At 52.4% G+C, this 27,979-nt stretch overlaps 1 protein-coding gene across 10 annotated transcripts in view; it reads right to left on the bottom strand.

Moving 5' to 3' along the window:
- GSE1 (Gse1 coiled-coil protein) overlaps positions 1 to 27,979 on the bottom strand; it is a 378,777-nt gene that overhangs the window by 37,820 nt on the left and 312,978 nt on the right. For all 10 annotated transcript variants that reach the window (XM_029608057.1, XM_029608051.1, XM_029608052.1 and 7 more), the window contains 6 exons: positions 15,422 to 15,621; positions 10,191 to 10,375; positions 9,252 to 9,446; positions 8,752 to 8,934; positions 7,824 to 8,098; positions 6,517 to 6,934 (listed from right to left, as the gene is read on the bottom strand). In XM_029608057.1, the coding sequence (XP_029463917.1) occupies positions 6,517 to 6,934; positions 7,824 to 8,098; positions 8,752 to 8,934; positions 9,252 to 9,446; positions 10,191 to 10,375; positions 15,422 to 15,621 (1,456 nt within the window). The remainder of the gene's footprint in view (positions 1 to 6,516; positions 6,935 to 7,823; positions 8,099 to 8,751; positions 8,935 to 9,251; positions 9,447 to 10,190; positions 10,376 to 15,421; positions 15,622 to 27,979) is intronic.

Raw genomic sequence — 27,979 nt, 5'->3', positions numbered from 1 at the left:
AGGACTACCATCCTGCTGTCCTAGAAGAACATCTCTTACAGGTAAGCAATTCTGCTTTCTTCTAGGACAAGCAGGATGGTAGTCCTCACACGTGGGTGAATCCCTAGCTGCAGGCTGCTCCCAAACAACAAGCAAGACCAACAGGCACCCGGACCAGGTGCCAATAGGCACAACAATACTGGTGCTCTTGGAAACGAAGAGAGGCAGCCTGAACCTGAACAAAGAGCCTGAGGCAGGAAGAGTTGGGTTTCACAGCTGAAAGAGATTCCGGAGGACAGACTGATAGAAATTGCTGTCGCATCGGCCGTCCCTGTCCAGATAGTAATGTGAGGCGAAGGTGTGGAGGGAACTCCAAGTTGCAGCCTTGCAGATCTCATCCACGGGGCCCACTCTTAGGTGGGCTCCGTGGATGAGATCCGTTCACCTCAGTGCGAATGAGGCTTGGGAAAAAAGGTGGGCAGGATGATCCACTGATTCAGTGGAAATCAGTCACCACTTTAGGCAGGAACTTAGGGTGTGTACACAGAACCACCCTATTGTGAAAGAAGTTCGTGTAAGGTGGATACGATACCAAGGCCTGAAGTTCGCCGACCCTGCGCACCAAGGAGACTGCCACCAAAAAGATGACCTTCCAGGTTAGTTACTTCAGGCCACAGGTGTGCAAAGATTCAAAGGGAGCCTTCATATATGCTGGGCCAAGATCACATTAAGGTCCCAGGACACAGCGGGGGCCTTAGAGGAGGCTTCAGCTGAAGTAGACCCCATATCAAGTGCCCCACAACGGGTTGCCCATCTTGGTTTAACCTATCCTATCTGGTAGGTCTCAATAGCACTGAGATGTATCCTGACAGAGTTGGTCTTTAGGCCAGCCTCCGAGAAGTGCAGGAGGTAATCAATTAGCTTCGGTGCGGAGCAAGAGAATGGATCCAAGCCATGGTTTCCATATCAAACGGAGAACCACTTCAGGCCATAAAACTTCCTAGTGGAAGGCTTCCTGCCCATCACCAGGACCTGAGACTTATCATCCGATAGGTCCAGGGGGCTGTATAATCACCCTCTCAACATCCAAGCCGTTAGGACAAGGCCTAGAGGTTGGGATGGCGCAGCCTGCCCTGATCCTGCATGATAAGGTCTGGGGAGGTCCCCAGATTGATCGGCTCCCAAAGAAGTGGGAACCAGACCTGTTGCGGCCATTAAGGAGTGAAGAGAATCAGGATGCCCTGGTCCTGTTGGAACTTCAGCGGAGAGTCTTCGGTACCAGCAAACGTGGAGGATACGCATACAGGAGGCCCTGGCCCCAACAGCAGGCAAAGGCATCTGATGCTGGTCTGCCATCTTCCCTGAACAGGGAGCAGAACTGAGCTACCTTCCTGTTGCAGGGGAAGTGAAGAGATCAATGTCCGGGGTTCCCCAAAAGACGGAAGATCCAATCTGCAATCTCCTGCTCCAGGGACCACTCGTGGAGGCGGAAGGAACGACTCAATCCGTCCGCCAATCTCGGTAGGTACATGGCTCAAAACTGAATACCCTAGGACAGAGCCCATAGCCAGATTTGGATTGCCTCATGGCAGAGGAGGAATGACGTCATGCCTCCCTGCTTGTTAAGGTACATCGCCACTTGGTTGTCAGTCTGGATGAGGACCTTCATGTTGGCTAGGTGATCTCGAAACGCCCAAAGAGCATATCGGATCACCCGGAGCTCTACGAAGTTTATTTGACACTGTGCTTCTTGAGGGGATCAGCAACCCTGGAATGCAGATACCCTCCACGTGGGCACCCCAGGTGGAAAGCATCCATGGTGAGCACAACTTGAGCAGGGGAAGTTCGGAAGGGCACCCATATCCCCAAATTGGATGGATTCTTCCACCACACCAAGGAATCCTGGACTGGTGGGGTAATACAGATGCACACCTGAAAGTTCTGGGTGGCCTGGCGCCACTGAGACCGCAGGATCCACTGTGCCGTGTGCATGTGCAGATGAGCATGGACAGTCGCAGCCATGTGCCCCAGCAGGCAACTTCGAGGATTTCTCCTGCCAGGGACATTAAGGTGAGTGCTCGATCCCAGGGCAGAGACGCCCTGGCTTGCATCGGGTCGAACTTGCCACCAATAAAGTCCAGCTAAGTTGACGGGACAAGCTAAGTCGACGGGTAGTTGACCAGAAAGCCCAGGGCCTCCAACACCCAAATGGTGGAGTGCAGGGACCGTAGCGCTCCCTCCTGGGTGGTGCACTTGATAAGCCAGTCATCCATGTACAGAAAAACTTGCACCCCCAGCCTCTATAGATAGGTTTCCAGCACAGCTAGGTACTTGGTGAAGACTTGGGGTGCAGATGCCAGACCGAATGGTAGTAACTGATACTGGAAGTGTTCTTCGCCCACCACAAACTGGAGGTATTTTCTGTGGACACAGGAAATTCCGATGTGGGTGTAGGCGCCCTTTAGATTGAGGGAGCAGAACCAGTCCCCCCTCCGCAGGAGAGGAATCAGGGCGCCCAACGAGACCATCTTGAACTTTCCCTTTTCAGGAATTTGTTCAAGGCCCTCATGTCCAGAATAGGACGGAGTCCCCTTGTTCTCTTTGGAATCAGGAAATTTCTGGAGTAGAAGCCACTCCCTCTGTCAAGAGTATGTCCTGATTCGCCAAAGGGCTCCACAAGAGGCATGGGGGAAAGTCTGGAGGGACACCCCTGAAAGTTCAACCTGTACTCCCGACGATTAATTGATAGGATCCACTGGTCTGAGATGACTGTCGGCCAATGGTCTGCAGAGAACCATAGCCACCTTCTGATCGGAGGATATGTCAGAAGGCATGGGAGGCTGTTCACTCTCAGCCAGTCAAACCCTGTGGCGGGTCTTTGCTGGGCCTCTGGCTGAATCCTAGGGGGCACATTGTTGCTTAGGGCCTGCCCCCTGAGGCCTTGCCCTCGTCACTGGAGGGTAGTACCTCTGTGGATGGTAAAAAGGACGCCTCAGTCCTTGCTGTGAGGGCTTCTTGCTGGAGGAATGTGGGTGTGAGGTGCTGGAAGGTCTCAGGATGATCTTTCATCTGGGCCACAGCATCCTTAAACTTATCCCCAAAGAGATTCTCCCTGGTACAGGTTAAGTCCGTAATCCTCTCCTGAACCTCTGGTTGGAGGCATGGAGCCAAGCCATGTGGCAGGCAGCAATGCCCTCTATGGCCATCCTTGCCATCATTTCAAATAAGTCAGAGGCAGACTGCACCTCATGCTTGTCGCACTCCAAGCCCTGCTGGACCACCTTCAGGAAATCCTTCTGTAGCTGCTGAGACAGGCACTCAAGTAGTTTTTGGACCTGTTTCCAGAAGTTCCGGGAGTACTGTGTCTTATGCAACTGGTGACAGGCAATCCGGGCAGCCAGCATTGAGCCCTGGAAGACTTTCCTGCCCAGGGCATCCAGTGCTCTGTGCTCCAGGCCCGGGGGAACAGAGGCATGGGTACGAGGACGTTTTGCCTTCTTGAGGGCGGACTGGTGTGGGAGCTGATGCCGCTCAAATCCCGTGGTAGTCTGAACCAGGTACACCACATCCGTCTTCCTGTTCACAGGGGGCACCGAAATGGGATGTTCCCAGAGCTGAATGAACAAATCCTTAAATGTGTCATAGATTGGGACAGTCACCACCTCCTTAGGCACATCCATGAACTGGAGAACCTTCAGCATCTTGTGCCTGGTATCCTCCTCCATCAGGAACTGTAAGGGGATGGATTCCACCATGGCCTACACAAAGCCCGCAAACGTCAAGTCCTCAAGAGGGGATCTACACTGCTTCTCCAGAGGCGATGGCTTGGAGGGCAGGTCCTCGGAGTCATTGGAAGAGGACTCGGGAAGCATCATCCCCTCATGGGTCGTATGGGGCGTCCTTATCACTTAGATAGCCCGGGACACCGATGGGGGAGCCCGAACCATAAGAACATGCCATACTGGGTCAGACCAAGGGTCCATCAAGCCCAGCATCCTGTTTCCAACAGTGGCCAATCCAGGCTACAAGAACATAGCAAGTACCCAAAAACTGATGCCAGTAATAGCAGAGGCCATTCTCTAAGTCAGCTTGATTAATAGCAGTTAATGGACTTCTCCTCCAAGAACTCATCCAATCCTTTTTTAAACACAGCTACACTAACTGCACTAACCACATCCCCGGCAACAAATTCCAGAATTTAATTGTGCATTGAGTGAAAAAGAACTTTCTCCAATTAGTTTTAAATGTGCTACTTGCTAACTTCATGGAATGCCCCCTAGTCCTTCTAGTATCCGAAAGTGTAAATAACTGATTCACATCTACTCGTTCAAGACCTCTCATGATCTTAAAGACCTCTATCATATCCCCCCTCAGCCGTCTCTTCTCCAAGCTGAACAGCCCTAACCTCTTCAGCCTTTCCTCATAGGGGAGCTGTTCCATCGCCTTTATCATTTTGGCCGCCCTTCTCTGTATCTTCTCCAGTGCAACTATATCTTTTTTGAGATGCGGCAACAGAATTGAACACAGTATTGAAGGTGCGGTCTCACCATGGAGCGATATAGAGGCATTATGACGTTTTCTGTTTTATTCACCATTCCCTGCCTAATAATTCCTAACATTGTTTATTTTTTTTGACTGCCGCCGCACACTGAGCCGACAATTTCAATGTATTATTCACTATGACGCCTAGATCTCTTTCTTGGGTGGTAGCACCTAATATAGAACCTAACATTGTGTAACTATAGCAAGGGTTATTTTTCCCTATATGCAACAACATTGCACTTGTCCACATGAAATTTCATCTGCCATTTGGTTGCCCAGTCTCTCAAGGTCCTCCTACCACAATCCACTTGTGATTTAACTACTCTGAATAATTTTGGCCGGAGCTGGTGCCCTCCTGAGCTTGGTCTCGCGTGAGGATGGAGACTGGTGATGGTGCCTCAGACTTCCTATGATGATCGACCCAGTCTTTCCCCAACATTAAGGAAGACTGTGACAAGCCGGATCTGGAACGAGAAGAGATAGATGAAAGCCGATCTCCGGTGCCTAATTCCACCTGGAGACCCAGCGGTGGAGTGGACAGCACGGGACCAGTAGCCACCGGCTCATCGATGCCCCAGATGCCGAGGGATAGGACTTCTTGGGGCCAAACAACTTCTCCATTTTATCTAGGCGTGTGCGGTGACTCTTAGGGATCACACCTGGGCACAGAACTGACACCCAATGATGTCGTGCAACACCCCCAGGGATAAAACACAGAATTCGTGGGGGAATCTGTGATTGACATGGTTTGGGGGCACTGGGGGCATTCCCGAAAATCTGTTGATGCCATTGAAAACCAACTGACGAGCGGTCGATGGCCAGCAGACACCGGAGGACGGCTCCATCAGGGATCGACCGCAGGGAACATAGAAACTTTCTGTGATACCCTCTAACTAAGGCCGGGAGGAGACGAGGGACCCGGCGTGGGGAATAAAACAGAGAAAACTCGAATGTGGCAGTTTTCCTAGAAAAACAGTGCGAGCTTCACATCCGCGAGGTAATAGCTCCGCGAAAAAGAAGAGACTGAAGAGGGACTCTGCGTGGATAGTAACATGCTGGGCATGCTCAGTGTGCCAGTGAAAGTTTCTAGAAACTTTGACAAACGTTCTGTATGCTGGGCTCCATCTGATGATGTCACCCATGTGTGAGGACTAACATCCTGCTGTCCTAGAACATAATAAGCATTCAAAAGAACACAAAAAAAATAAACCAACTCTAAAATCTCAGTACAGAACGCAGTGCACAAAACAGGCACTGCACTCCAGAGGTTATGAAACATGCCACAACTGTCAGCAATAACGCTCCTGTCCAGGAAGCCAAGCTAATTAATTGCCTCATCACTTAGTGACAACCCAATCTGCTGCATATAACTCCCCCCCACCCCCACTATCCCCCTTCTGAATCAAGCCCATCTCTTCAATCAAACTCAGCTTGCTAATAAAATCCTATCCGGTAATCATACACAGAAAATATCAAAGCAAATGAAAACCCAGAGTAAAGATGCATTTTCAGAAGCTTCTTACAAGGCTCAACAGTAGAGGCTGCTTTAATTGTCTCGGGCAGAACCTGCTGACCCCCTCCATCTGCAGAGATAGCTTTGCGGATTCTTCCCATCACCCAAAGATTTAATGGAGGTTGCTATAGGGCAAAATGGGGCTTTACCGCCACGTGGCACAAATATATGCTTGTAGGGCATTGTGACCAACGTATCATACCTGTGGCTTCCTTCTAGATATCAGCAGTTACAGGCACACATTCACCCTGCTGCAAAATTTACTCTAACTGCTAGAGAGTCTCATCAGGTTTTGCAGCCTGTAGGTAAGAAGTTCTCACTCTCGGCACCCGTGCATTTATTTAATGTCTGCTTGCTGAAAGAGATATCTCCAGCACCCAGGGTTCAAAGCACAGCCACTAGCGCTGCGTACGCTACAGAGAGAGAGAGAGCAGCCCAGGTCCCGGGAAAGGACAGGCGATTCCCCACCTCATGCTTCATACCTGAGGTTCTCTGGTCTGAGATCGGCTTCCGGCTGATTTGGAGGACGTCCTATTTCCAGATGCTGTTCTAGCACCTGCTGCCGGAACTCAGACACTTGGTACTGGCGGTCCTCCTTCTCCTGCCGTAGTCGCCGCTGCCTCGCCAGCCATTTCTCCTCCTCGTAGGTCCTCTGGACAAGGAGAGCAGCGGCCGCACTGCTGCCCGGGGCAGCAAAGGCGGAGTGGCTGGAGCTAAGGCCAGGTATGGCGTGCTGTGAGCTGGAAGTCTGCTGCAGGGAGTGTTGTGAGGCTGGTGCAGGCTGGTGCAGGGAGTGTTGAGAGGCTGCAGGCTGGTGCAGGGAGTGTTGAGAGGCTGCAGGCTGGTGCAGTGTGTGGTGCAGTGGCTTTGGGGTTTGCAGGGCCAAATCCTTGTGTTTTTCTGGAAAGAGAGGAAAGCAGAGAATCAGGAGAGAGGTACATACAATTCCTGTGACACTCCCACTGTACAGCTGCAGAGACAGCAGTGCCGTGAGCATTATAAGAAGATTTAGGAAGAGATCACACAGTTGGGCTCAGAGAATTACACGACAGCAGGTCTAGCTCTATTCAGTGAATTATCAGCTCCCCTATTTCTTGGTCTTATTCCTGGGTCTGTCTTCCATCATACTCAATTTTGCATCTTTATTTATTTTTAACATTCATAAACCACACTATCGACACTCAAATCTTCACGTCTTAAGGGCTTGTGACCTGTAAGATCAGTCAGTTGAGCTCTCTACGCTTTGCATCTCCGGGCACCTTTTTCAGTTGCTGCTTCACGGCGCTCGCTGTCCGATGCAGTAAGAGATATGTCAAATTGTAAAAAAGAGTTCCCAAAGAATTACGGCTTTTTATTTTTTTGGAAGGTTTCAACTCTATATCGTAACCTGTTTTTATATGGATTTCAATTGTTTTATTAAAGAATTACAGGTTGATTTCTAGGTTTCTGACAGAGTGATTTCACTGAATCCAGCAGAGTATGTTAGATAAATAAAATTAAGCCCCTCCCCTTCGCAGTCCCTTTGAGCACTGCACTGGCAGAGGGAAGGAAAATTGGTTCTTGCCTGCTATTTGTCGTTCCTGTAGTACCACGGATCAGTCCAGACGCCTGGGCTCATATATCCCTGCCAGCATTTTATTTGTTTTCTCTGTCTCCACCTGCTGGCAGGGATGTATGAGCCCAGGCGTCTGGACTGACCCGGGAACGTATGGTTCTGTACCGTTGAGTGAAAGCGCATAGCCCTCAGGGCCTGGAAGGTGCGGGGGTCTGTGCGTGGCGCTGACCATACCTGGCCTGTTGGGCGTCACTTGCTCGCTAGGCTTCCCTTGCTCCTCTTGCGTGTGGCCCCGCAGTCCGTGGAGCTCGGGCACAGGCAGGAATTGGCTCTCCAAAGTCTTGGCCATGGTCAGCTCCTTCTCTCGGGCTCTCTCCCGCTGTCTCTCCAGCTCCCGCTCCTTCTCTTTCTCTCGCTCCAGCTCTTTCTCTCGCTCCCTCTCCTTCTCCCGCTCTGCTTCCCTCTCCCTTTCCCGCTCTCGCTGTCTCAGCTCCTCGTCCAGATGAAGTCTGTGGACACACAAAAAAAAAAGAACAGCCATGTCGGTCTCTTCCAGGGCGTCCTGACACCAATTGGCCACGGAAGGGGGGAGGGAGGCAGGCACAGTCACCCCAAGCATTTGGCTTCTGCTTACTTTCCAGTTCTGCTGAGTTTCTGGAGCAGCCACAGTCCCTCATTCACCTCTGGACCCCAGGGGCATAAGCAGCAAAGCCTGAGCATTATGGAAACTGTCAAGGTGCCTGAATTCACACCACACACACAGCAAGGAGCAAAGACAGGGGTCCCGCCTCTCCCTGCTTTATGCAACTAATCAACATATTATGTGAAGGCCAAAGGGGACTGTGGCAGATCAGAGGTGCACATGGGAGGTCGCCTGGGGATGACAGCATCCTAAAGCCATCAGTGAGGGCGCCCCAAGACCGACAGCACCAGGGGAAGCCAGAGACGAAGAACCGCACCTGGACATTGCCACAGTCTACTGCACTTGTCTAAGGTCCCCTTCAAAGAGGTGCCAGCATCATTCCAGACCTCCCCGGGGATTTCAGGGGCCTGCACACATCTGCATCCATTCTGCTGAACTTGGTGGTCTGGATTCTTAGGTGCCGAACACGCTGGGAAGCTCCAGGAGACCCCCCCCCCCCCCCCCCCCCGGCCCCTTTACCTCTCGGCTGTTAAGCGCTCAGACTGGAGGGCTGAAAGCGAGGCATGGGTCAGTTCAGCGGGGTACCGCACCCCCGACATGTGTAGGTGCATAGCTGAGTGATGCAGGGGAGGCAGAGAACCGGGGGCAGGAATCGGGTAGAAAGGAGATCGCAGGGCGGACAGGCAGTAGGAGTCCTCCATCCTAGGAAGAAAAAATATCACTGTCTTTAAAGGCCTTTCCATGCAGATTCGTTCCCCAGTCCCACTGGTCGCCTTCTCTTCGTCACCACCAGCTGTCTGGCGCACCCCTCCATTCCTTGCCCACTAGCACTCCCTCCCCAATCTCTAGTCTCTTGCCCAGGAAGGTGCACGGAGGGGTGGATAGAAATTTTAAACTGTACAACTCCCATCTCCTGTCTACGGACAAAGCTGTCTTCCCGTGTTAATGACAGCACCATCAATGCTCTGTCAAAACGAATTGCAGTCCATGTCTCCCCCCCGGGTCTGAAGACATCTCACCGAAAGGCTGGGTGGGGAAAGGGGTGATGGGCTAGGTAGCTGGGGTAGTAAGCCGCGGCCGTGGCAGGATCCAGGCTGAGGGGCGTCAGAGAGGGCATGCGGAGCTCCTCCGCTGTGTGGTAAGGCCGGAAGCTTCGCAGGTACTCCTCCGTCACAGCGCTGGGGGGCACCACGTGGTGCACGGGCCGCTGGAGGCTGGAGGAGAGAACAGAGAGAGAGAGAGAGAGAGCAATGAATCGGCTGGGAACCAGAGCAAAGGCACCGCCAAGCCACTGGGCCAGAACCAAACGCTGGCAGCTGAACACATGCGTTAAGCCCTCCTTCTCCAATTGTGGTTTTATTTTTAAAGGATGAAGGTTTTGAAACCTCTTCTTACACAGCTTCTGCCTCTATTCTTTAAAATAAAAACAGGGGGTGCTCCAGCGCAGATTCATCAGATTGCCCTGCAGGCATCACCCAGATATACGTAAAGCACGAAAGGCTGAAGAGCAGATCTTCAGCAGGGCCCCCCCTATGTAGGAGTCACCTCCTCCTCCTCCCCACCCCCAGTGTCTGGGTGCATTGCAAAGAGGTGAGATCAGGCCCTGGGGTAGGGCCCATTCTCAGCCTGGGAGATTTTAGCACCACTGGCAGCCCAGCTGGATGTGTAGGGAGTCCCACTGCTGGCTCAGGTTTTGATGCGAGTGCCAGCTGAGCGAGAGAGCGTGAGAGATGAGCGGGGACCTTCCTAACCCACAACAAACCAACATTTTTTGTGCACATGAAGAGGCGATCAGGGGTCAGAAACAGCCAAGCTCTGTGTAACCTGGGTCTCGTCAGTTTAACTGGTTACAGTTACAAGACTGCAAGTGCTACTGTTTTTTTAGGTGATCGTAGGGTCTTTGCTGAGGGCCACGGAGACCAATTCTGGGGCAGAGGGGGTATCACCTGGCAGCTTACTTTAAGGGTGGAAAGCGAGAGTCTTGCACCACGGCGCTTGCAGGGATGCCAAAGGAGTACGGTGTCGCCAGCAGGTGAGTTGGCACAGAGGGCCCGGCGGCTTTCTCCTGCACCAGCTGGGGCTCGGAAAGCAGGCGCTCTCGGCTGCCGCCGCCACCACCACCACCGCGTGATGCTGCATCTGCCTGGGAAAAAAAAAACCAAACAAACAAAAAACGCTTAACAAAACAGAAAAGTCAAGCTTGGTGCGCTGAGAAACCAAGGTGAAGATGAATGCCATCTGGGAGAAAGTTCAATCCGAGGAGGGGGAACGGCAATACCTCCCTCCCTGAAGAAATATCTGATCCGAGCAGGGCACTACGGATTCTGCAAGCTCCGTGCTTCGCTGCCACAATCCGCTGCAAATAGCACAGAAAGCCCGGGGCACAGACCTCTGGGAGACAGCAGCGGAGCAAAAGAGAGCACCAGGAAGGCAACTTGAAATCTGGAGAAAGCCTACCTCAAATCCATCTGCTTCCTCACGTTTAACCCCATCCAAGTGCCGGTGGGGCAACGATTGCTTTACTCCTGAACTGTGTCCGATGACCGACCCGGCAAAGCAATCGGTGTTACAAGCGTGCAGGGGCCCCTAGCGGATGCCACACTTGGCTTGGCGGTACCCTTTACTCTGGATCGTCAAGAGATGAGCGAGGTCAGCAAGTTCACTTGTGGCCAATGCCATCACCCGGGACCTCAGCGAGACATCACAGCAGGCAGGAAATGCACCAGAACACTGAGGACCTAACACCTCTTCCAACACAAAAAACATAACGGGGGCGTCCCTTAGTGGAAGTGCTCGTAAGGAAAGGTGGGGGTCCGTGTGAACCCAGGAGGGAAAGATTCTAGGACGTGATCTGAAACCCGGCCCCCGATGCCTGCGCCGGACCCAGGCGGAACCACTGTGGAAGGGGCCAGAAAGAACAGAACTGGAGAGAAGCAGGAGGGGAATCCAAAAATGACAAAAGAAAAAAACAACAAAAAAAACACAAGCAAGAAACAAAAACAAAACAAAGAGAAAGTCATAATATATACAAAAAAAGAAAAAAAAGCAATTAACCCTTTTGGTTGGTGCCCACGCTTTCTAAATCGTTTTTCCAGCTCTGCACACTGTTTCAGGTGTACATAAATATATAAAGACACCACACATGTACAGTTACCGATACACTCGCGTTCGTACACAAATTTCACATGTGCACTGCATGTGCCCAACACAAAGCAGCTGCGCATGTTTATCATTTGTACGTGGCCTCACGTGTCTTTCCCTGCATGCCAGGCACGTGAACACAAGGCACTCTCCTTTCAAAGAGTCACGCTCCAGACACACTACAGCGTCACCCACCACAGATGGCTAAAGCACAGCTTCCACCACGAGCCGCAAGAGTCAAAGGGCGCCGTGGACTACAGCCACGGATGGGACATGTTCCAGCGCAGCGGATCCCAGCAGAATGACGTAAGCCTGGGGCAAGGAGCTCGCCAGGAGCCGGCGTCTCACGTTGGGGGCCCAAGCAGTAGCGGGATACAGCTCGCACAGAGCACCGTGCATAGCCTTTTAATTCCTGTCCCAAATAAAATGCATCGTCTCCTGGGCCTTCCGGGGCTGATGGCATTGCTGGTGGACCGGCACCGCTGGAAGGAAGTCTCCTGCTTTTTTTTTTGTCCTCAGCAGAAGGGTTGCCCCACTCCCGCACCAACCTTGCACCCAGAATAAAAGAGCGCCGTCAGCCAGCCAGCCGCGGCCTGCGATCCCCCGTCAATGCGCGCCTTGCCTGGCGCCCATCCAGGCAGCACTAGGAGTGCTCTCCCCCCAGGCCCCTTTATGAGGATGGAGACCTCCCTAACGGCTTTAACAGAGCAGTGGCAGGATGCCTGCTCTCAGAATTACCCTGGAGGTCTGCTCAAGCGGAAAAACAGCTGAGAAATGTCAGGCGTCAAGATCTGGCCTCGCTCTGCACTCCAACGTCTTTTAACATGTGTTGGGGGGGGGGGGACGGGGGACATGGAGAGGCGCTGGAATCATTTTTTTTTTGTTTCAGCAGGAGCTGAAAATTCCTGTTGAACCTCATGTGTAATGGAAGCCCTGAAACTTCCAGCACCTGCAGGGACAGCCAGAGGTATTTTGGGTTACGTCTTTCAAGGCCGTGGCAGATCTAGTCACAGGCGACTCGGACGAGGGCTGTTAAGGGCCTAGAAAACCAGGGGCTGAATATCCATGTCAAATGCGAGGGCACCCTGCAGGCATCGTGGAAATGCCAGCCCTACATTTGAATCGGGCTTATCGCCCGACCTTAACAATCTTCCATTACAGAAAGCCTCCCACGTCAATCTCTAAATCTCGCCTTTACAATTGCTCCAACACAGATGGCGATTTGCCTTGGGGAGACTGCGGTTTAATGCAGGCGTGAGGAGTCTCCCCACCCCCGTGTCTGCCCGTGTACAGGCCTGGGCCTTTCTGCACAGGTGCTCTCTTCCTGCAGGGAAGCTCATCCATCATCATCTTCTCGGCAGAGTGCAGGTGAGCCCGCAGAGACCCCTGCGCGCGGCAGCACCGAGATCAGGGCGGTCTTCATCGCTCAAAGCAGCGCCTCCACGCTCCAGACCTACTTCACAAGTCATTTTGGCCATAATTAATTGGAAGAGATGGGGGCCCGGTGACTGGAATCTTTAATGAGCACCAACATCTGTTCACCTTGCATGTGACAGTCTGCTCCCTCCAAGCACTGTGCTAGCCCCCCCCCCTGTATCAAAGGGGTGACCCCCCCCCCCTGATCTCTTCCTCCTGAAGGGGTGCTCCCAGACAATGATTAAATCATACACGATGGGGAAATTGGGAGCAATGAATGATTACCTTTGCCTTTCGCCAACAAGGAATTAGGTCATTGGTGAAATGAATGCAATGGTCTCAGCTATTCGGGGAGGAGGGAGGGAGTAGGCAAGAGATCAAATTCAGATCAAATTCAGTCCACCACAGCATCTTCTAACTGTACTCACTGTCCAAGATGCCAGCGAGCAGGAGGAGCCCTGGAAGGAGAAGGGGGAAGAGTACGAGGGCGAGGCCACACAGGCAGTGCAAGAGAAAGAAAAGAGGCTTACAGAGGAAGGCTGGCCTCCGTTACAGGATAACGCTGGAGCCGGCCCTCTCACTCTCCCATCACAGCACCCGAGAGATGTCATCAGCAGAACTGTAACACAAACCAATACTCCCCTTCTGAAACCTTCTACCCCTCTGATGCATGGCCTCTCCCCTGCCAGGTGTCCACTCGGGAGGAATTACCAGGAAACTGAAGGATGGGGAGAGAGGGGGTTACCACACAGTCTGTCTGTCTACTCCGGCTGCAATACCGCATGTCCTCGCCCCCAGACATTGCTGTCAAATGCTTAACGGCAACAATGATGGGAAAGAAGCCTAATCCAGGTAGAGAAAGCAACATGCGGACCACGGAAAAGCTCGGAGGAAGAGCGGGAGAGAGCCAGCTGCAGTTGCTTGCTGCACCGTTCACAACGGATTTTGCTTCCATCAGCCGTCCATCCCATTGATCTTCACTCAACTCATCACCTGCAAGGCTTCCCCGCAGGGCGCTCTCAGTGACCCCCGGACAGCAGGGCTGCCGCTTAATGCAGACAACCTGCCTCTCTTTTCAAGGGGCCCCATTTATCATTCCCTGCTGCTGCCGTCTACGGAGCCACTTCTCCTCTTGCCTGGCCACGAAGCAGTCTAGCTAGGTGCCTCCCGCTGATGGGTCCCCGCCGGCGTTCCTTCATTCGGTCCCCCGTCTCATCGCAGCTTGGCCTGGCGACATTAGGAGGGTCATTAAGCACCACGGAGGGAAGTCACGGAACGGAGGCCGGGCGTTACGAGGCACCGGCGAGAAAGGACCCACAAGGGAGACGGGAAGAAACCACGGCTCTGCACGTGCAGCTAACCAAAGCCTGCGACTGGCTGAGAAGGATGCCAGGCATGTAACACAGAACACAAACAGGCAATCATCGGTCAGATACAGGCTCGGCAGTGCACGAACACCGCCAAGGTGAAGCCACAGGCATTGCGCCCCTTCCAGGCTCGCTCGTAACAACCCAAGAAAGGGAATTATTGCAGACAGAAAAGTGCCAAATTATGAAACAGAAACATACAGTTTACACTGCAGGGCCATAGCTAGCAAGATAATGTTCTCTGGTGAACCAAACGGGGAAGCGTGTGTGTGTGGCGGGAGGGACGGCCTCCTCCTACACGCCACTTACATCAGAGCAGCATAAGAGGTCTGATGGGGAGAAGGATTCACGCACTGGGACGAGACGGCAGTGGGAATGAAGGATACTCCCTGCCCTTGCTCAAGGCCGGCGCCACAAAAAACTTTCAGCTATCTCAGTCTTGCAAAGAGCGGCAAAAGAAAAAAAAACAACCAAAAAAACTCGCTTGCTTAAGCTAAGGAGAGGAAAAAAAACCCTGATCCCAACAGGAGCTAGCAACAGAAAGGCTCTGCCCCCACGGATCTTCCTTTGCAGAATTATAGTTGGGGTGGAGTAACTATTTCTTGCAGCTTCTAACCCCCCGTTTATGATTTGGGGTCGTACCTAGTGCCTCCGAGTGGCCCAGTCCCCCTTGGAGAATCCTAAGAGCGCAAGTCCAAAGGAACGAGTGAAGAACTGCTGGAGAGAGAGACTGGCACGCCTGAGAGCTGCAACGCCAAGGAACACATCACAAACTGCATCTTACACACCTACCCGAAACCTCAGCTGCTGGGCTATCCCAAAACCCCTGCAGCCCTGTCAGACCTTCCCTCTTTCATCTACTGACAAAACACGGCTACCTGCCCGCTCCCATCCACTTGGTGAAAACCGTAGCCTGAGCTCACTGGGCATTGGGGGCAGAGGATGCAGCTTCTTCTCAGGGTTGCCAGTGTCTCACTCACACACACACACTCTCACACACACACACACACACACACTCTCACACACACACACACACACACTCTCACACACACACTCTCACACACACTCTCACACACACTCACACACACACACACTCACACACACTCTCACACACACACACACACTCTCACACACACACACACACTCACACTCTCACACACACACACTCACACACACACACACTCACACACACACAGTGCTTTCCAGCAAACGGAGAGGTAGTCCTGCCCGTCTCCCTGCCTCACATGCGGCGCATGCGAGCTTACCTGTCTGCTCTCGCTCCTCCAGACCCCGTTGACCGTCTTCGTTGGCGCGATGGTGACCACGGGCGGCGTGCTGGGCACGCTGTGGCCCCCCGGGGGCACGATGATGGGACCCATGGCGCCTCGTTTAGGCGTGCTGGCGGGGGAGCTGTGGTTGGTGGCCGGCGAGGAGACAGGGGAAGACTCGCTGCTTATCGATGACCCTGGAAGAGGGGAGAACAGCACCGGTGAGAAACCCGCTTTACCCCTCAGAGCTCTCCTCTTTATCCAGGCGGGAGAGGGCAGAGTGCGGGGCCAACCTTGGTTCATAACCATGACAACAGCAAGAATGAAATGGGCCAAGGATGCTCTTAGCTCACCTCCAAGTAATTATTGGGAAATTTCAATAAAAACAGAAAATTAAAAGCATTAAAGGTCCACCCCTTTTTTTTTTTTTTTTTTTACACCAAAGCATCAAAATAATAAGTTTCAGGATGGATAAATGGAAGCCTCTCCCTGCTGAGCACCTACATTTAGGCCCCTAAAAAGTGGATGGAGTCAGGCTTCGGGGGCACTCGGCACTCTTCCCTGTGCCTAAATGCAGGCAAGGACATTTCCCCCCCCCCCCCTAAAGTTCTCAAAAATGATCAGACCGAACCTTCGGAGCCTGGGTCAGGGCGCTCGGCTCTCTCCGAATATTGGCCCCAAACTGAATGAAACAAAAAGCGAACAAGGAGTAACACGAGAGATACTGAGGGGGGGGGGGGGGGGGGAAGAGGAGACGCAGGGCTCTTCAGGGGACCAGCTGCTGGCGCCACTGCTTCAAACCCGGCCCACACAGCTCAGGCACACTCCTGAACCAGCGCCAGACCCGGGGGGACTGCCAGCTCCTGGCCAGGTTCAAAAGCGCTGCATGGCGCTGGCGACTGAAGAAGGGCTCGAGCACGAGCTCTCCCACCCGAGCACCACTCTCCCAGCGTACGGGAACCTCCCCCGTCCTCTCCGACGGGGCCCCCGAGAGCCACAGCCAGCGCGGGCCATCCCTCCAGGGCGCTGGATCATGCCGCGGCGGGATCCAGCTGCCAAGCCCAGCTAGGTCGTGGGCATTTCCCAAAATAAGACAAAATAATAAAATAAAACAGAAGAGGAGAAACCTGGTGAAGTCCCAGGCTTGTGAAAGCAGCACTGCACTCCGTTCCTGCAACCAGCCCTCTCCCTCTCTCAAATAACTGGCGATTGTTTTTCAGAAAATTATTGATTCCCATCAATTAAGGGGAGGGGAGGGGAGGGGAGGGGGGGATGCCTTTTTGGCTCGCTTGCAGTCCCCGCCCTCCCCACCTCTGGGTAGGGGGGTGTACGGACCGGGCGCATCCAGTCCCACCGCATGCGTGCATCTGCGGTTCTGCCTCCTACTATGTGGCGCCACAGCTGGCAGCCTTTGGGGCGGTAGTGCTGGCCCTTCTTCTTCCACTGCAGGTCTAGCAAACACTGAAGTCTCCCCTCCCCCACCCGAAACTGGGCAACGTGGCTCTGCCTAAAATGACCTCTCCCATGAGCCTGTACAAAAGCTTCTCTTTTGCACTGCCTCTGACCGGCAGGAATGGGCACGAGCGTCGGGGAGGCCCATTAATTGGTGCCAAGCGGATTCAGATCACTTTAAGTTTTAAGGAAGGGGGGGGGGGGAGGCTCCTTCTGGGACCAGCCGATGCCAAGGGCCAGACACCCACCAGAAATCTTAGCTCGGATGGTCAGCGGACGGCCAGCAGAGCAGTCCCAATGGAGCTGGGAAGCTGTTACATTCTGCGATCTTTGTCTACCGCCTTCCCACTCACCACGCGAGCAGGGCGGGAATCGATGACCGCCACCAGAAGCCCAGCAATTAACAGCGCTCGCATCTAACGGCACAGCTTTCATTAAGGCTGTGAGGCTTTCCAGCAGGACGGGCTGTGAATGCTATAATTAGAGGCTCTTTCTTCACTGAAGAGTTGGTCGATGACGCTAATCCGGGTCTGAGATGACAAGAGGGGCAGCGAGATGTCCTCGCCTTTTGTTGTCTGACCTCCTGCCTGATACCAGCTTAAGCAGTCAAGGCTGACGGAGGAAGCTAATTAACAGCCGAGACCCCCCCCCCCCAAAGGGCAAATGCAAATCCCTGGAACAGCCTCCAGCACCAAGGCCAGCACCTCCCCAAGGCAGAGGTCTGGGCCCACGGAGAAGGCAGGCGTGCGCAATCAGGAGGGACTGCGTCTGTATAAGGTGCAGACCGGCGCCGGTGGCGACCCCCGTGAGAGGCTCCTCGGGAAGTTACAAAGCCAGGGGGATAGGAGGCAGCTGATAAATTCAAGATCCTGTATCAACCTGCTTGTGGCACGCTCGATGTCCCGTCAGGTTTTTTGGGAAGTCTCTTCCAGCTGAATCAAGATTAAGCGAGTGCATCTAGACGTTCAGAGCACTTTTGAGAACCTGCTCACTCAAGCAGGCGGATTGCTAAATTCAGCAGCTCAACGGTTTGCTGGTCGGTTTGGCCTCTTCGGTTGAGTTTGCTGTTTTACATGCAGTATATACTAATAATAATGAGTTCTGTTTTACTCAGATGCTCTTAAGATCAGAGTGAGTTTGTCGTCACGTCTGTTATATTTTTGGTGCTGCACACTATTGCAATTTGTATTTGTTCAACATTTTGGCAATTTGAGTGTTTTATTTCATAATCTCTTAGGCCGTATGCGTTAAGCGATAAATACATTTTAATAAAATGTAAAGTGTTAATGCACTGTCCCACGGTGCATCCAGAACTGTTAAAAGGCCGGAAACAGAAGGTAGGACTAAATGGTCGGTTTTCCAAATGAAGAAAGGTTGTTACTGGAGTACCACAGGGATTAGTATTGGGAACAATGCTCCCTCTAAGCTGTGGCACGCGCAGCTCCATACTTTTCTACCACCTCACCCCCGCCATGCGCAGGAAGACCGGCGAGGACGCGCTGGAGCTCATCCCACCACAGCCTGAAGCACAGAAGAGGCTCCCAAAGCTCCGGGCGGTCTTCCTCCTTCCTGCCCACGCAGCAGTGGCGTACGGAGGGGAGGGGGGGGTGGGGGGCGCTGATGGCCACAATAAGGAGGCCCATGGACCCCATCCCACCAGTGGCCAAAAAACAAGGAGAGAGGCCGTGCAGCCACCGGTGGACCCCATCCCACCGGGGCTTGGAGTAGATGCCTTGCCGTACCCGGTTGTGCAATGCAACGCTCCACTGTCACAGTAACTCCCGGTGGAGTGCATTGGATCAGTGCGACGATGGCGTATGGCATGGTGACGTGTGGCGTTCTATGGCGTCGCCCCCCTCCAGTATCTGCTAACGCTCCAAGAGGCTGGACAAAGCCCTTGAACTGCATCGGGAATGGCTCACTGCCGTTTCCCCTCATGGAACGACAGCAGCGAAGTTCATGGCGACCGACAGTGCCCATGGTGCTCTGCTGTCGTGTCCTGCGCCATCCGACCACGACCACTGGTGCCCACAGTAGTAACAGCACCTATAGGGCCCATAGCGCTTTCGCGCTAACCAACGATGGATCACATTAAGGGCACCAAATGACGCTGCACCCAGGGCTTTGACAGCGCTTGATCAGTTCGAAGGTTGATAGCGCCATCCCTGGCCCCTGAGGTGCCCGCAGATCTCAACAGCCCAGTTGCTGTTGAGACCCTGGTGCCTGAAGGCATTGATGGACCGGCGGTACCAAGGATGCCAGGGGTGCCTGCAGGTAGAAACTCTGCAGCACCGACACTCCCCATTGGTGCCCAGAGAAACCGATGCCAGCAGCATCGACTGTTCCCCTTGGCTCACCTATCTGTCCGAGGAAGTTGATGCTTCAAGTTTGATGTCATCCCTTGCCAGTGGTTTTGGCAAATGAGAGCCTCGCTAGCGCTCATTAGCCCCGATGGTGCACGAATTTTAACTTCCAATTCAGGAGGCTTCCAATGCCTCCTGATCCTAGCAGCTCAGGGCTCCCGAGATCATCGGCTTCCATGGTGCCCGATAACCGTAGGCCACTGATGGGACAGCACAATGCCCCATCGGGACACCGCCAAGGAGCCCCAAGGGCACCAGACCAATGTGCCTGGATGCCTCGGCGTGCCAAGGTGTCTTGAGTATATGGCAACACCAGAGTGTGATCCACTCGAGGCTGAAATCCCTGTTGCTCGAGGGCTCTCAAGAGCCGTGATGGTTGACGACCTCAGGGATGACAGGGCACTCAATGGCTATTCCAGTGACTCATTGGTGATGCCCGACATTGTTGAGTGTGGCAATGAAAGGCATCAGTGGCCACCACGCCCGAAGGCCTCTATGTGGCCCTGCACCTTGATAGCATCAAGGGCATCAATGGTTTTGGGGAAGCTCTGCCCGTGATAGCATAGAGACCATGTACCACGATGGCCCCGATGGAGGCCACGCACCTTGATAGCATTGGGAGTGGCCACTCACACACCTCGACAGGATTGACAGCATGAATGGGATTGAGGCATCGATGCACTAGAGGCTGGTGCTGCTATTCCATCACCTTCAAGGCCCAAGGCACTCGATGACTGAGGGACTCTGGCTAGGGGGCAGAATGATGACTCCAGCTGCACATGCTCAGTTGGGCATGTTTGAAAGTTCTAGATTCTTTGAGCTCAAAGATCCATGCTGGACGCCATCCGATGATGTCACTCATGTCTGAGGACTACCATCCTGCTTGTCCTCGGAGAATTTGCAGTTACTGAGTTGTGTGTGCATGCGTACGTGTGTGTGTGTGTAGAAGAGAAGAACTGAGTGAGTGTGCATGTGTGTGAGTCTGGAGAGTGAAAGAGAGGACCGAGTGAGTGTGTGTGTTTATGATAATGAGCATGTATATGTGAGAAAGAGAATATGCAAGTATATTAGTGTGTGTGAGAAAGTTTGTGTGCATGCTGCTCCAATGGAACTTTTAAGGTTTAGGTAGCTGTGAGCATAAAAATGATAAGGCTTTTTGCATCAAAGAAAGTAGTGCTCCCTGCAACCCAATCCTTAGAGGGAATACTGACTGGGCCCTGTGCTGTTTAACATTCATTAATAACTTGGAAAAGGGAAAAATGAGTGAAGGGATCAAATCTGCAGAGGTCACAAAATTATTTCACTTTGTTAAAATGGTAGCGGATTGTGACGTTCTGTAGAAGAACCTTGCGAGTCTGGGCAACCGAATGGCAGATGAAATGTAACGCTGACAAGTGCAAAATATAACTAATCCCATCTACACGATGCAGGGTTCTGTAATGGGAGACACTACCCAGGAAAAGGACCTTGGAGTCCTTGTGGATAAGACCTTGAAATCCTCTGCTCAGTGCCCAGCAGCAGACAAAAAAAAGCAAACAGAACGTAAGGCATGAGCCAAAAATAAATGGAGAATAAAAGAGAAAATATCCTCTTGCCTCTGTGACCATAGCTTGAGCACTGTGTGCAGTTCTGGTCACCGCATCTCAAGAAAGACATAGAGCAACCAGGAAAGGTGCAGAGGAGGGCGGCAAAAATGATAAAAGGGGCAGGAACGTCTCTCCCGCGATGGGAGGCTCCGCAGGCGAGGACTCTTCAGCTTGGAAAAGAGACGGCTGAGAGGGGGGCAGGATAGAAGTGAGCACCGTGCGGAGTAGATGCCAGTGCTCTCTTTGCACAGACTCCGGGCTGTGGCACTGGGAGGAGGCAGAGCTGGCCTGGAAGAGAAAGGACCCCAGTGCAGGACCCTAACAAACCCAGAAGACCAAAGGGAGGTGAGGTGGAGGAGGCTGGGACGGGAGAGGAGTGCCGGGCTCCGACTGGGCATAGGGCCCAGGCAAAGACTGAAGTGACGCAGTGAGGGAGAGCTCAGTGGAAAGCAGCCAGCCCCGCAGCGGATTCCCTCTGGCATGGATCACACACTCCAGGGCACCGAGATCTCCAGGGCAGCGGCCCAGTCATGTTTTATTGCCCAAAATGTGTAAATAGTCCGGGGTCAGTGCCCACATACGGGTTACACCAATCCGAGGACAAATGTATTCTAGAAACCCAGAACAAGACAGCAGATGGAGGCCATGCAGCCCGCTCAGTCTGCCCTTCCTCACCGCCAGTCCCTTCCTCAGAGATCCCCCCGTTTTCTTAAATACTGCTCCTGCCCTCACCCCCACCACCTCCTGCGCGTGAGATACCTTGGAGGCTTTTGGAAGCGAGACCGCAGGACTTATGGGAAAGGTTACCAAAATCTGCAACAGGGCAGGCCTCCGGGAAGGTAGGAAACCATGAGGAATGGGCTGTTTGCCAGCTGACGTTTCACCAAATGTACTAAACAAACGTGCGGCCCGTTGATCCACCGAGCGTGTTCAAACGTGCATCTGGGGCAATAGTACAGGGGCTGACGTTCCGAGCACACAATCAGTGGGACCTGGGGGGTGGCTGCGCCCGACGATCTCAAGGCGTCAGAGGTGGATAAAGTGACGGCAGGAGCCGGAGAGATGCTTGGGCTGCACAGGCAGGCCCAATGCAACATCGGCGTGCGTAGAACGAGCTCTCCTAAGTTGGAGGAGCAGGCGGGGCAGGCGTTTAGTTTTGAGAGAAAAATGTGCGTGTCGGGCACTGGTTTTTTTTTTTTTTTTGCGCGCATAGGTGGGAATAGCCGATAGCCTCATCAACATGAAATTACGCGTCCCGAGCGCTACCAGCTACGCGCTGGTCTGGACGCGCTAATCCCAAGGAGTTTTGGACCCGCACCCAAAACGGGCGTACAGCCGTGTGCTTGACTGACCGCGCTGTATTGCATAAGCCTGGGGCAGGGGAATGGTCAGCAGTAAAAGGGAGGCGACATCGCCCCTGCACAGGTCCCTGGTGAGACCTCACTTGCGATACTCTGCACAGTTCTGCAGACCGAACCTTCACAAGGATATAAACAGGATGGAGTCGGTGCAGAGGGAGGCTGCCAGGGATGTGCATCTGCTTAAAATGAAACTGCAAAGCCTGATGAGTAAGGCTAATTCGTTTCACTCCGGGGCCGCCCCCCCGCCGAATGAAACGAACCTTATTTGTTGAGTTTGTTTTTTAAAAAAAATGCACTGGGCCGAAGCTGGAGCCTCGAGTAGGCCGAGGTGGCGGCGAACTACCGTGTCCTCGACCTACGCAAAGCTGAAGCCTCACCGGACAAGTGGGATCCAGGGGGGATCCTGGCCCTGGCATTTTTGCTGGCGGGAGGCCTCATTTTCATTTTTTGGCTGTTTTGGGTTTGTTTGTTTTTTTAATTGTTTGATTCATTTTTTTCTTATGAATGAAAACGAATCAAACAATCCATGAACCAAATTTGTGGAAAGAAACATCCCAAAAATGAACCGAATAATGACAACGAAAATGTTTTCTCTGCACATCCCTAGTGGCTACTAAAATGGTCCGTTATCTTTGTTCAAAAGCACATGGGGATAGACTTAAAGATCTAAATATACGTAACCTAGAGGAAAGGGGAGATATGCTAGAGACATTGAAATAGCTCCAAGGTTTGCATGCACAGGAGGTGGGAGCCTTTCAATGGAGAGGAGGCTGTAGAACGAGGGCTCATGGGATGAGGTGAAAGGGGGCAGACTCAGGAGGAATCGTAGGAAATATTTCTTTACAGGCAGGGTGGGTGGATGCATAGAACAACCTTCCAGTGCAGCTGGAAGAAAAGACAGTATCTGAATTCAAGACAAGGGATATGCAAAGAGGATCTCCGAGGGATTGAAAGGGACTATTAATGCTGAGCAGGAGATGCAGATGAGCAGACTGGATGGGCCGAATGATCTTTATCTGCTGTCATGCTCTCCGTTTCCTTATTTCCCCAGGGTATACGTGTGCAGATCTGTCCCCATATGTTTTATTATAAAAAGACTGCCGACCAATTTAATAGGTGCCCTCTGAAACACAGAAAAAGACTGCATGGCCTATCTGGTCTGCTCATCTGCCCAAAGAATTTGGCTTTCTAACTCCCATTACTCCCTTAGATATCCCCTGCTTGCTTGGTGGTCTCCAGAACTGTGCACAGTAATCCAGGTGAGGTCTCACCAGGGACCCCGACAGGGGCAATATCACCTCCCTTATCCTGCTGACCATTCTCTCTCCCTAAGCACCTTTCTTTGTTTTGGTGTCACCTTATGCTCATCAGATATGATCTCCCCCAGATCCCGCTCTGTTTTGTGCACAGAACCTCACCCCCTACACTGTACTGCTCCCTTGGGTTTTGCAGCCCAATTACACGGCTCTGCCTTTTATTTTAGCATAAATCTTAGCTTCCAGACCCCAGACCATGTCTCAAGCTTCACTAGATCCCTCCTCATGTTTTCCACATTTTCCAGGGTAGAGGCAGTGAAACGCATTTTTGGTGGGCACGGGCTCTGCCCCCTCCTTTTCTGGCCCTCCTGCCCCTGCCCCCTCCTCCTCTGCTGCTGCTTTGAGCTCCACGGCTGTACAGAGTTCTCTGCGGTTCAAGACAGAGGTTTCGGCCCAAATCTGCAGAGGTGAGGGCTGCAGTCGATGTACTGCTGCTCTCCTTCCCCTCCGGTGCGATTCTCCGGGAGGGGCCAGATCTGATCTGGACCGTGGCCCCTGTGGCCCACCCTATCCTGACACCTGAGTTCCTGTTGTAGATTTTGCTTTAATCTGCAAAAAAAAGGCAAACCTTTGGCAACAGCTCTTCTGCAATTTTACTAGCCAAAAAGGTGACGATATCCAGACTGAGGACCGATCTCTCTAGCTCGCTACTAGCAACCCCTTCTCCACCTTTCCTCGGAGAGAACTACCCTTTGTCAGCTCCCACTCAACCAGTTTCTAACCAGTCACTCACTTTAAGGTCCATTCCAAGGGTGCTCAGGTTAAGAACATGCCATACTGGGTCAGACCAAGGGTCCATCAAGCCCAGCATCCTGTTTCCAACAGTGGCCAATCCAGGCCATAAGAACCTGGCAAGTACCCAAAAACTAAGTCTATTCCATGTTACCATTGCTAATGGCAGTGGCTATTCTCTAAGTGAACTTAATAGCAGGTAATGGACTTCTCCTCCAAGAACTTATCCAATCCTTTTTTAAACACAGCTATACTAACTGCACTAACCTCATCCTCTGGCAACAAATTCCAGAGTTTAATTGTGCGTTGACTGAAAAAGAACTTTCTCCGATTAGTTTTAAATGTGCCCCATGCTAACTTCATGGAGTGTCCCCTAGTCTTTCTATTATCCGAAAGAGTAAATAACCCATTCACATCTACCCGTTCTAGACCTCTCATGATTTTAAACACCTCTATCATATCCCCCCCCCAGTCGTCTCTTCTCCAAGCTGAAAAGTCCTAACCTCTTTAGTCTTTCCTCATAGGGGAGCTGTTCCATTCCCTTTATCATTTTGTCGCCCTTCTCTGTACCTTCTCCATCGCAATTATATCTTTTTTGAGATGCGGCGACCAGAATTGTACACAGTATTCAAGGTGTGGTCTCACCATGGAGCGATACAGAGGCATCATGACATTTTCCGTTTTATTCACCATTCCCTTTCTAATAATTCCCAACATTGTTTGCTTTTTTGACTGCCACACCACACTGAACCGACGATTTCAATGTGTTATCCACTATGACACCTAGATCTCTTTCTTGGGTGGTAGCTCCTAATATGGAACCTAACATTGTGTAACTATAGCATGGGTTATTTTTCCCTATATGCATCACCATCCACTTATCCACATTAAATTTCATCTGCCATTTGGATGCCCAATTTTCCAGTCTCACAAGGTCTTCCCTGCAGTTTATCACAATCTGCTTGTGATTTAACTGCTCTGAACAATTTTGTATCATCTGCAAATTTGATTACCTCACTCGTCGTATTTCTTTCCAGATCATTTATAAATATATTGAAAAGTAAGGGTCGCAATACAGATCCATGTCAAAGACCCTGCTGCATTGTTTTAACGCTTTGATTAGTCCCTTGGACCAGAAGGCAGTATATAAACAATTTTAAATGCATGAATAACTCCGTGCACTGCATCTTGTGCTCTCCCCTGATCCAGCTCTCTGGTCACCCAGTCAGAGAAATTCATTTGGTAAAACAATGCTGCCTCAGATCTTAAAATCATTAAATTAAATCCCATGGATTACATTTTTCACGGGTGAAGAAGCAAAATGTAAAGTGAAAAGAGAGAGAGAGAGAGAGTGAGAGTGAGAGAGAGAGAGAGAGTGAGAGAGCGAGAGTGAGAGTGAGAGAGAGAGAGAGAGGGAGAACATGCGTAGAGTCCTCCGGGGGCTTCTTCACACTGCAAGATGATTTAAGCACACATTTTCCCCTTTAGGTGCTCTCCAGGACATGAACCGCTCCCAGAGCAGCTCTGACTAAATCAGACGAGGCACCTTGGAGATTAGTGTGCTCGGCAAATGTCGGATTATAACAGTCTCGCAGTTCCTCCTCCTCCTCATTAGGAAAACCTCCAGCCCCCGCCCCTTGCACCCCAGAGAGCCCAGGGCTGCTCTGCATTAGGGGGAGGGATCCAGAGTCAATGTATCCCCTTCCACAAGCCCAATTCGAGCCCTGTGAAACTTTCACCATGTATCAGGCGGACATAAATCTCCACCCTTTTTATTATTATTATTATTATTATTTTATTATTTAAACATATGACCCCGCTTCCTCCTTTTCGGCTCTCAGGCTAGCAAGGAACGTTCGTTGGTAGCCGAGAGCATGTGGTGCGTGTCTACGGGGGGGGGGGGCATACGTGGCGTGCACAGGCCGCAGCTCTGGAACAAGCCCGCCTTACCGCACCTTCCACATCTCCCCCTCCCCGCTCACTCTGTGCAACGAGACAACACGTTTTGCAGCACTGCAAGGAATTGTATCAAAACAAAAAAAACACACAACCTCTCCTCCCAAAACCCACAACAAAGAAAAAAAAACAAAAAACGTTTTCAGTGCAAGGCAGCAGCAAATTCATCTGGCGAGCGAGGCCAAGGCACAGAAGGCTCTTCTGCTCACAGGGGCAGTTTGCAAAAAAAAAAAAAAAAAAAAAAAGGAAATCTTCTCATTATGTAGCTGTGCTGCCTTAACAGAGACAGCCCCCCCGTTACCTGTGTATCTGGACTGCCCCCCCCCCCCCCAGTCTCTGGCTCGGGACATAAGAAGAGCCGTGCTAGATCATCCAGCCCAGCATCCGGCCTCAGACGCTGGCCCAGCTCCCAGCCCCAGGGTGACCGCAGCTGCCAGAGAAGGGCAAAAGAAAATCCCCCAGACAGATGCAGGCTGGAAGGGGCTGCCCAGCCAATTGCTGTCATTTCACAACCGACATGCAAATGAACTACTGGATTTACAAAACCGAAACGTGAAGGGTGCAGAGTAAACAGCCCCACAGGGAGGGCGCAGTACACCAAGCGGACACATGGGGGCAGCACCGGCTGAAATCTGCCCCCTGTGTCTCACCTTCAGCACCGCGCACAGGACAGCAGAGGAGGTGGGAGGGGGCCACCCAGAGGAGTCCTTTCTGTGTCTAATTTAGGTGAGGGTTTGGGTTTTTTTGGTCTTTAAAAGTGGGCTGCAATAGCCAAAAGGTCAACTTCTAATTACAAATACAGAGGAAGGAAATCTCCGTCTAGCCCCCCTCTTAATGGCTGGAAGATGCCATCTCCGCAAGCCCACCGGCACCACAGCCTCCTCATCCCACGCAGGAAAGCTTCCACCCACTTTCGGCTCACGATTTGCTGGAACTGTTGCCTGAATATTGCAGCCAGCGAGCCGAGGAGCTTCCGGGATAGATGAAGGTCACACACGGGGGAACCTCGGAGGAGAAGGAGGACACTCGCTTCCCAGGTGCATGGGAACTGGAGGAGGACAGCCACGCACCGACCGCCTCCCCATCAAGTCACGAAGCCCTCGAATCACAGGGGGAGGACCCTGCTCCATGTGCAGAGCCGGCAAAGGGAAGAGGGACGGACCAGTTGAAAGCAGCCAAAAGCTGTGGGACCTGTGGGGAGCCCGTTCCAGGACACCCTCCCCACCGCTCTATCCAGCCTGAGATGTGCAGCTGCGGTACCGCTCCCCCAGAGCGGGGGGGGGGGGCAAGGAGAAAGCAGAAAACCCTGCGGACCTGTTAAGCTGGACACCACAGTCCTAGGAATGGTGCAGGGGGGGTGGCGACAGGACCACAGGCACCACGGGAAGATGGAGCGATTTCCTCCATAAAGGTGGCCAGAGCGGCAGAGGGTGCAGGGACTCTGGCTTATCCGGGCTCCTGCAAGGCCTCTGATGCCAGCCAAGCATGGCAATTAGAGGAAAAGCTGTAACCCGGGTGAACAAGTGACGGAGCAACAGGACTCCCAGAGTGGTAGTGAATGGGGGTCGTCACTGGCGTGGGGAAGGTGACCAGCAGGGTGAGCTCCAGCCCCCTTCGGTGTCCAAGTGACATTGAGGAGGAGTTAGGAGGGAAAGCGTCACAGATTTCCATATCTGCAAAGTAATTATGCGGACAGGCAGTGAGCGGGACTTTAAAAACTGGGGATTTAGCAATGGGAAGTTTAATCCACCAAATGGCCACTCATGCACTGGGGGTGAGAAATCAGAGA

Source organism: Rhinatrema bivittatum, chromosome 7 (assembly GCF_901001135.1).
Source record: "Rhinatrema bivittatum chromosome 7, aRhiBiv1.1, whole genome shotgun sequence".
NCBI classification, from domain to species: domain Eukaryota; kingdom Metazoa; phylum Chordata; class Amphibia; order Gymnophiona; family Rhinatrematidae; genus Rhinatrema; species Rhinatrema bivittatum.
The sequence above is the reverse complement of the archived record's forward strand: the minus strand, read 5'-3'. Positions and strand labels throughout refer to the sequence as shown.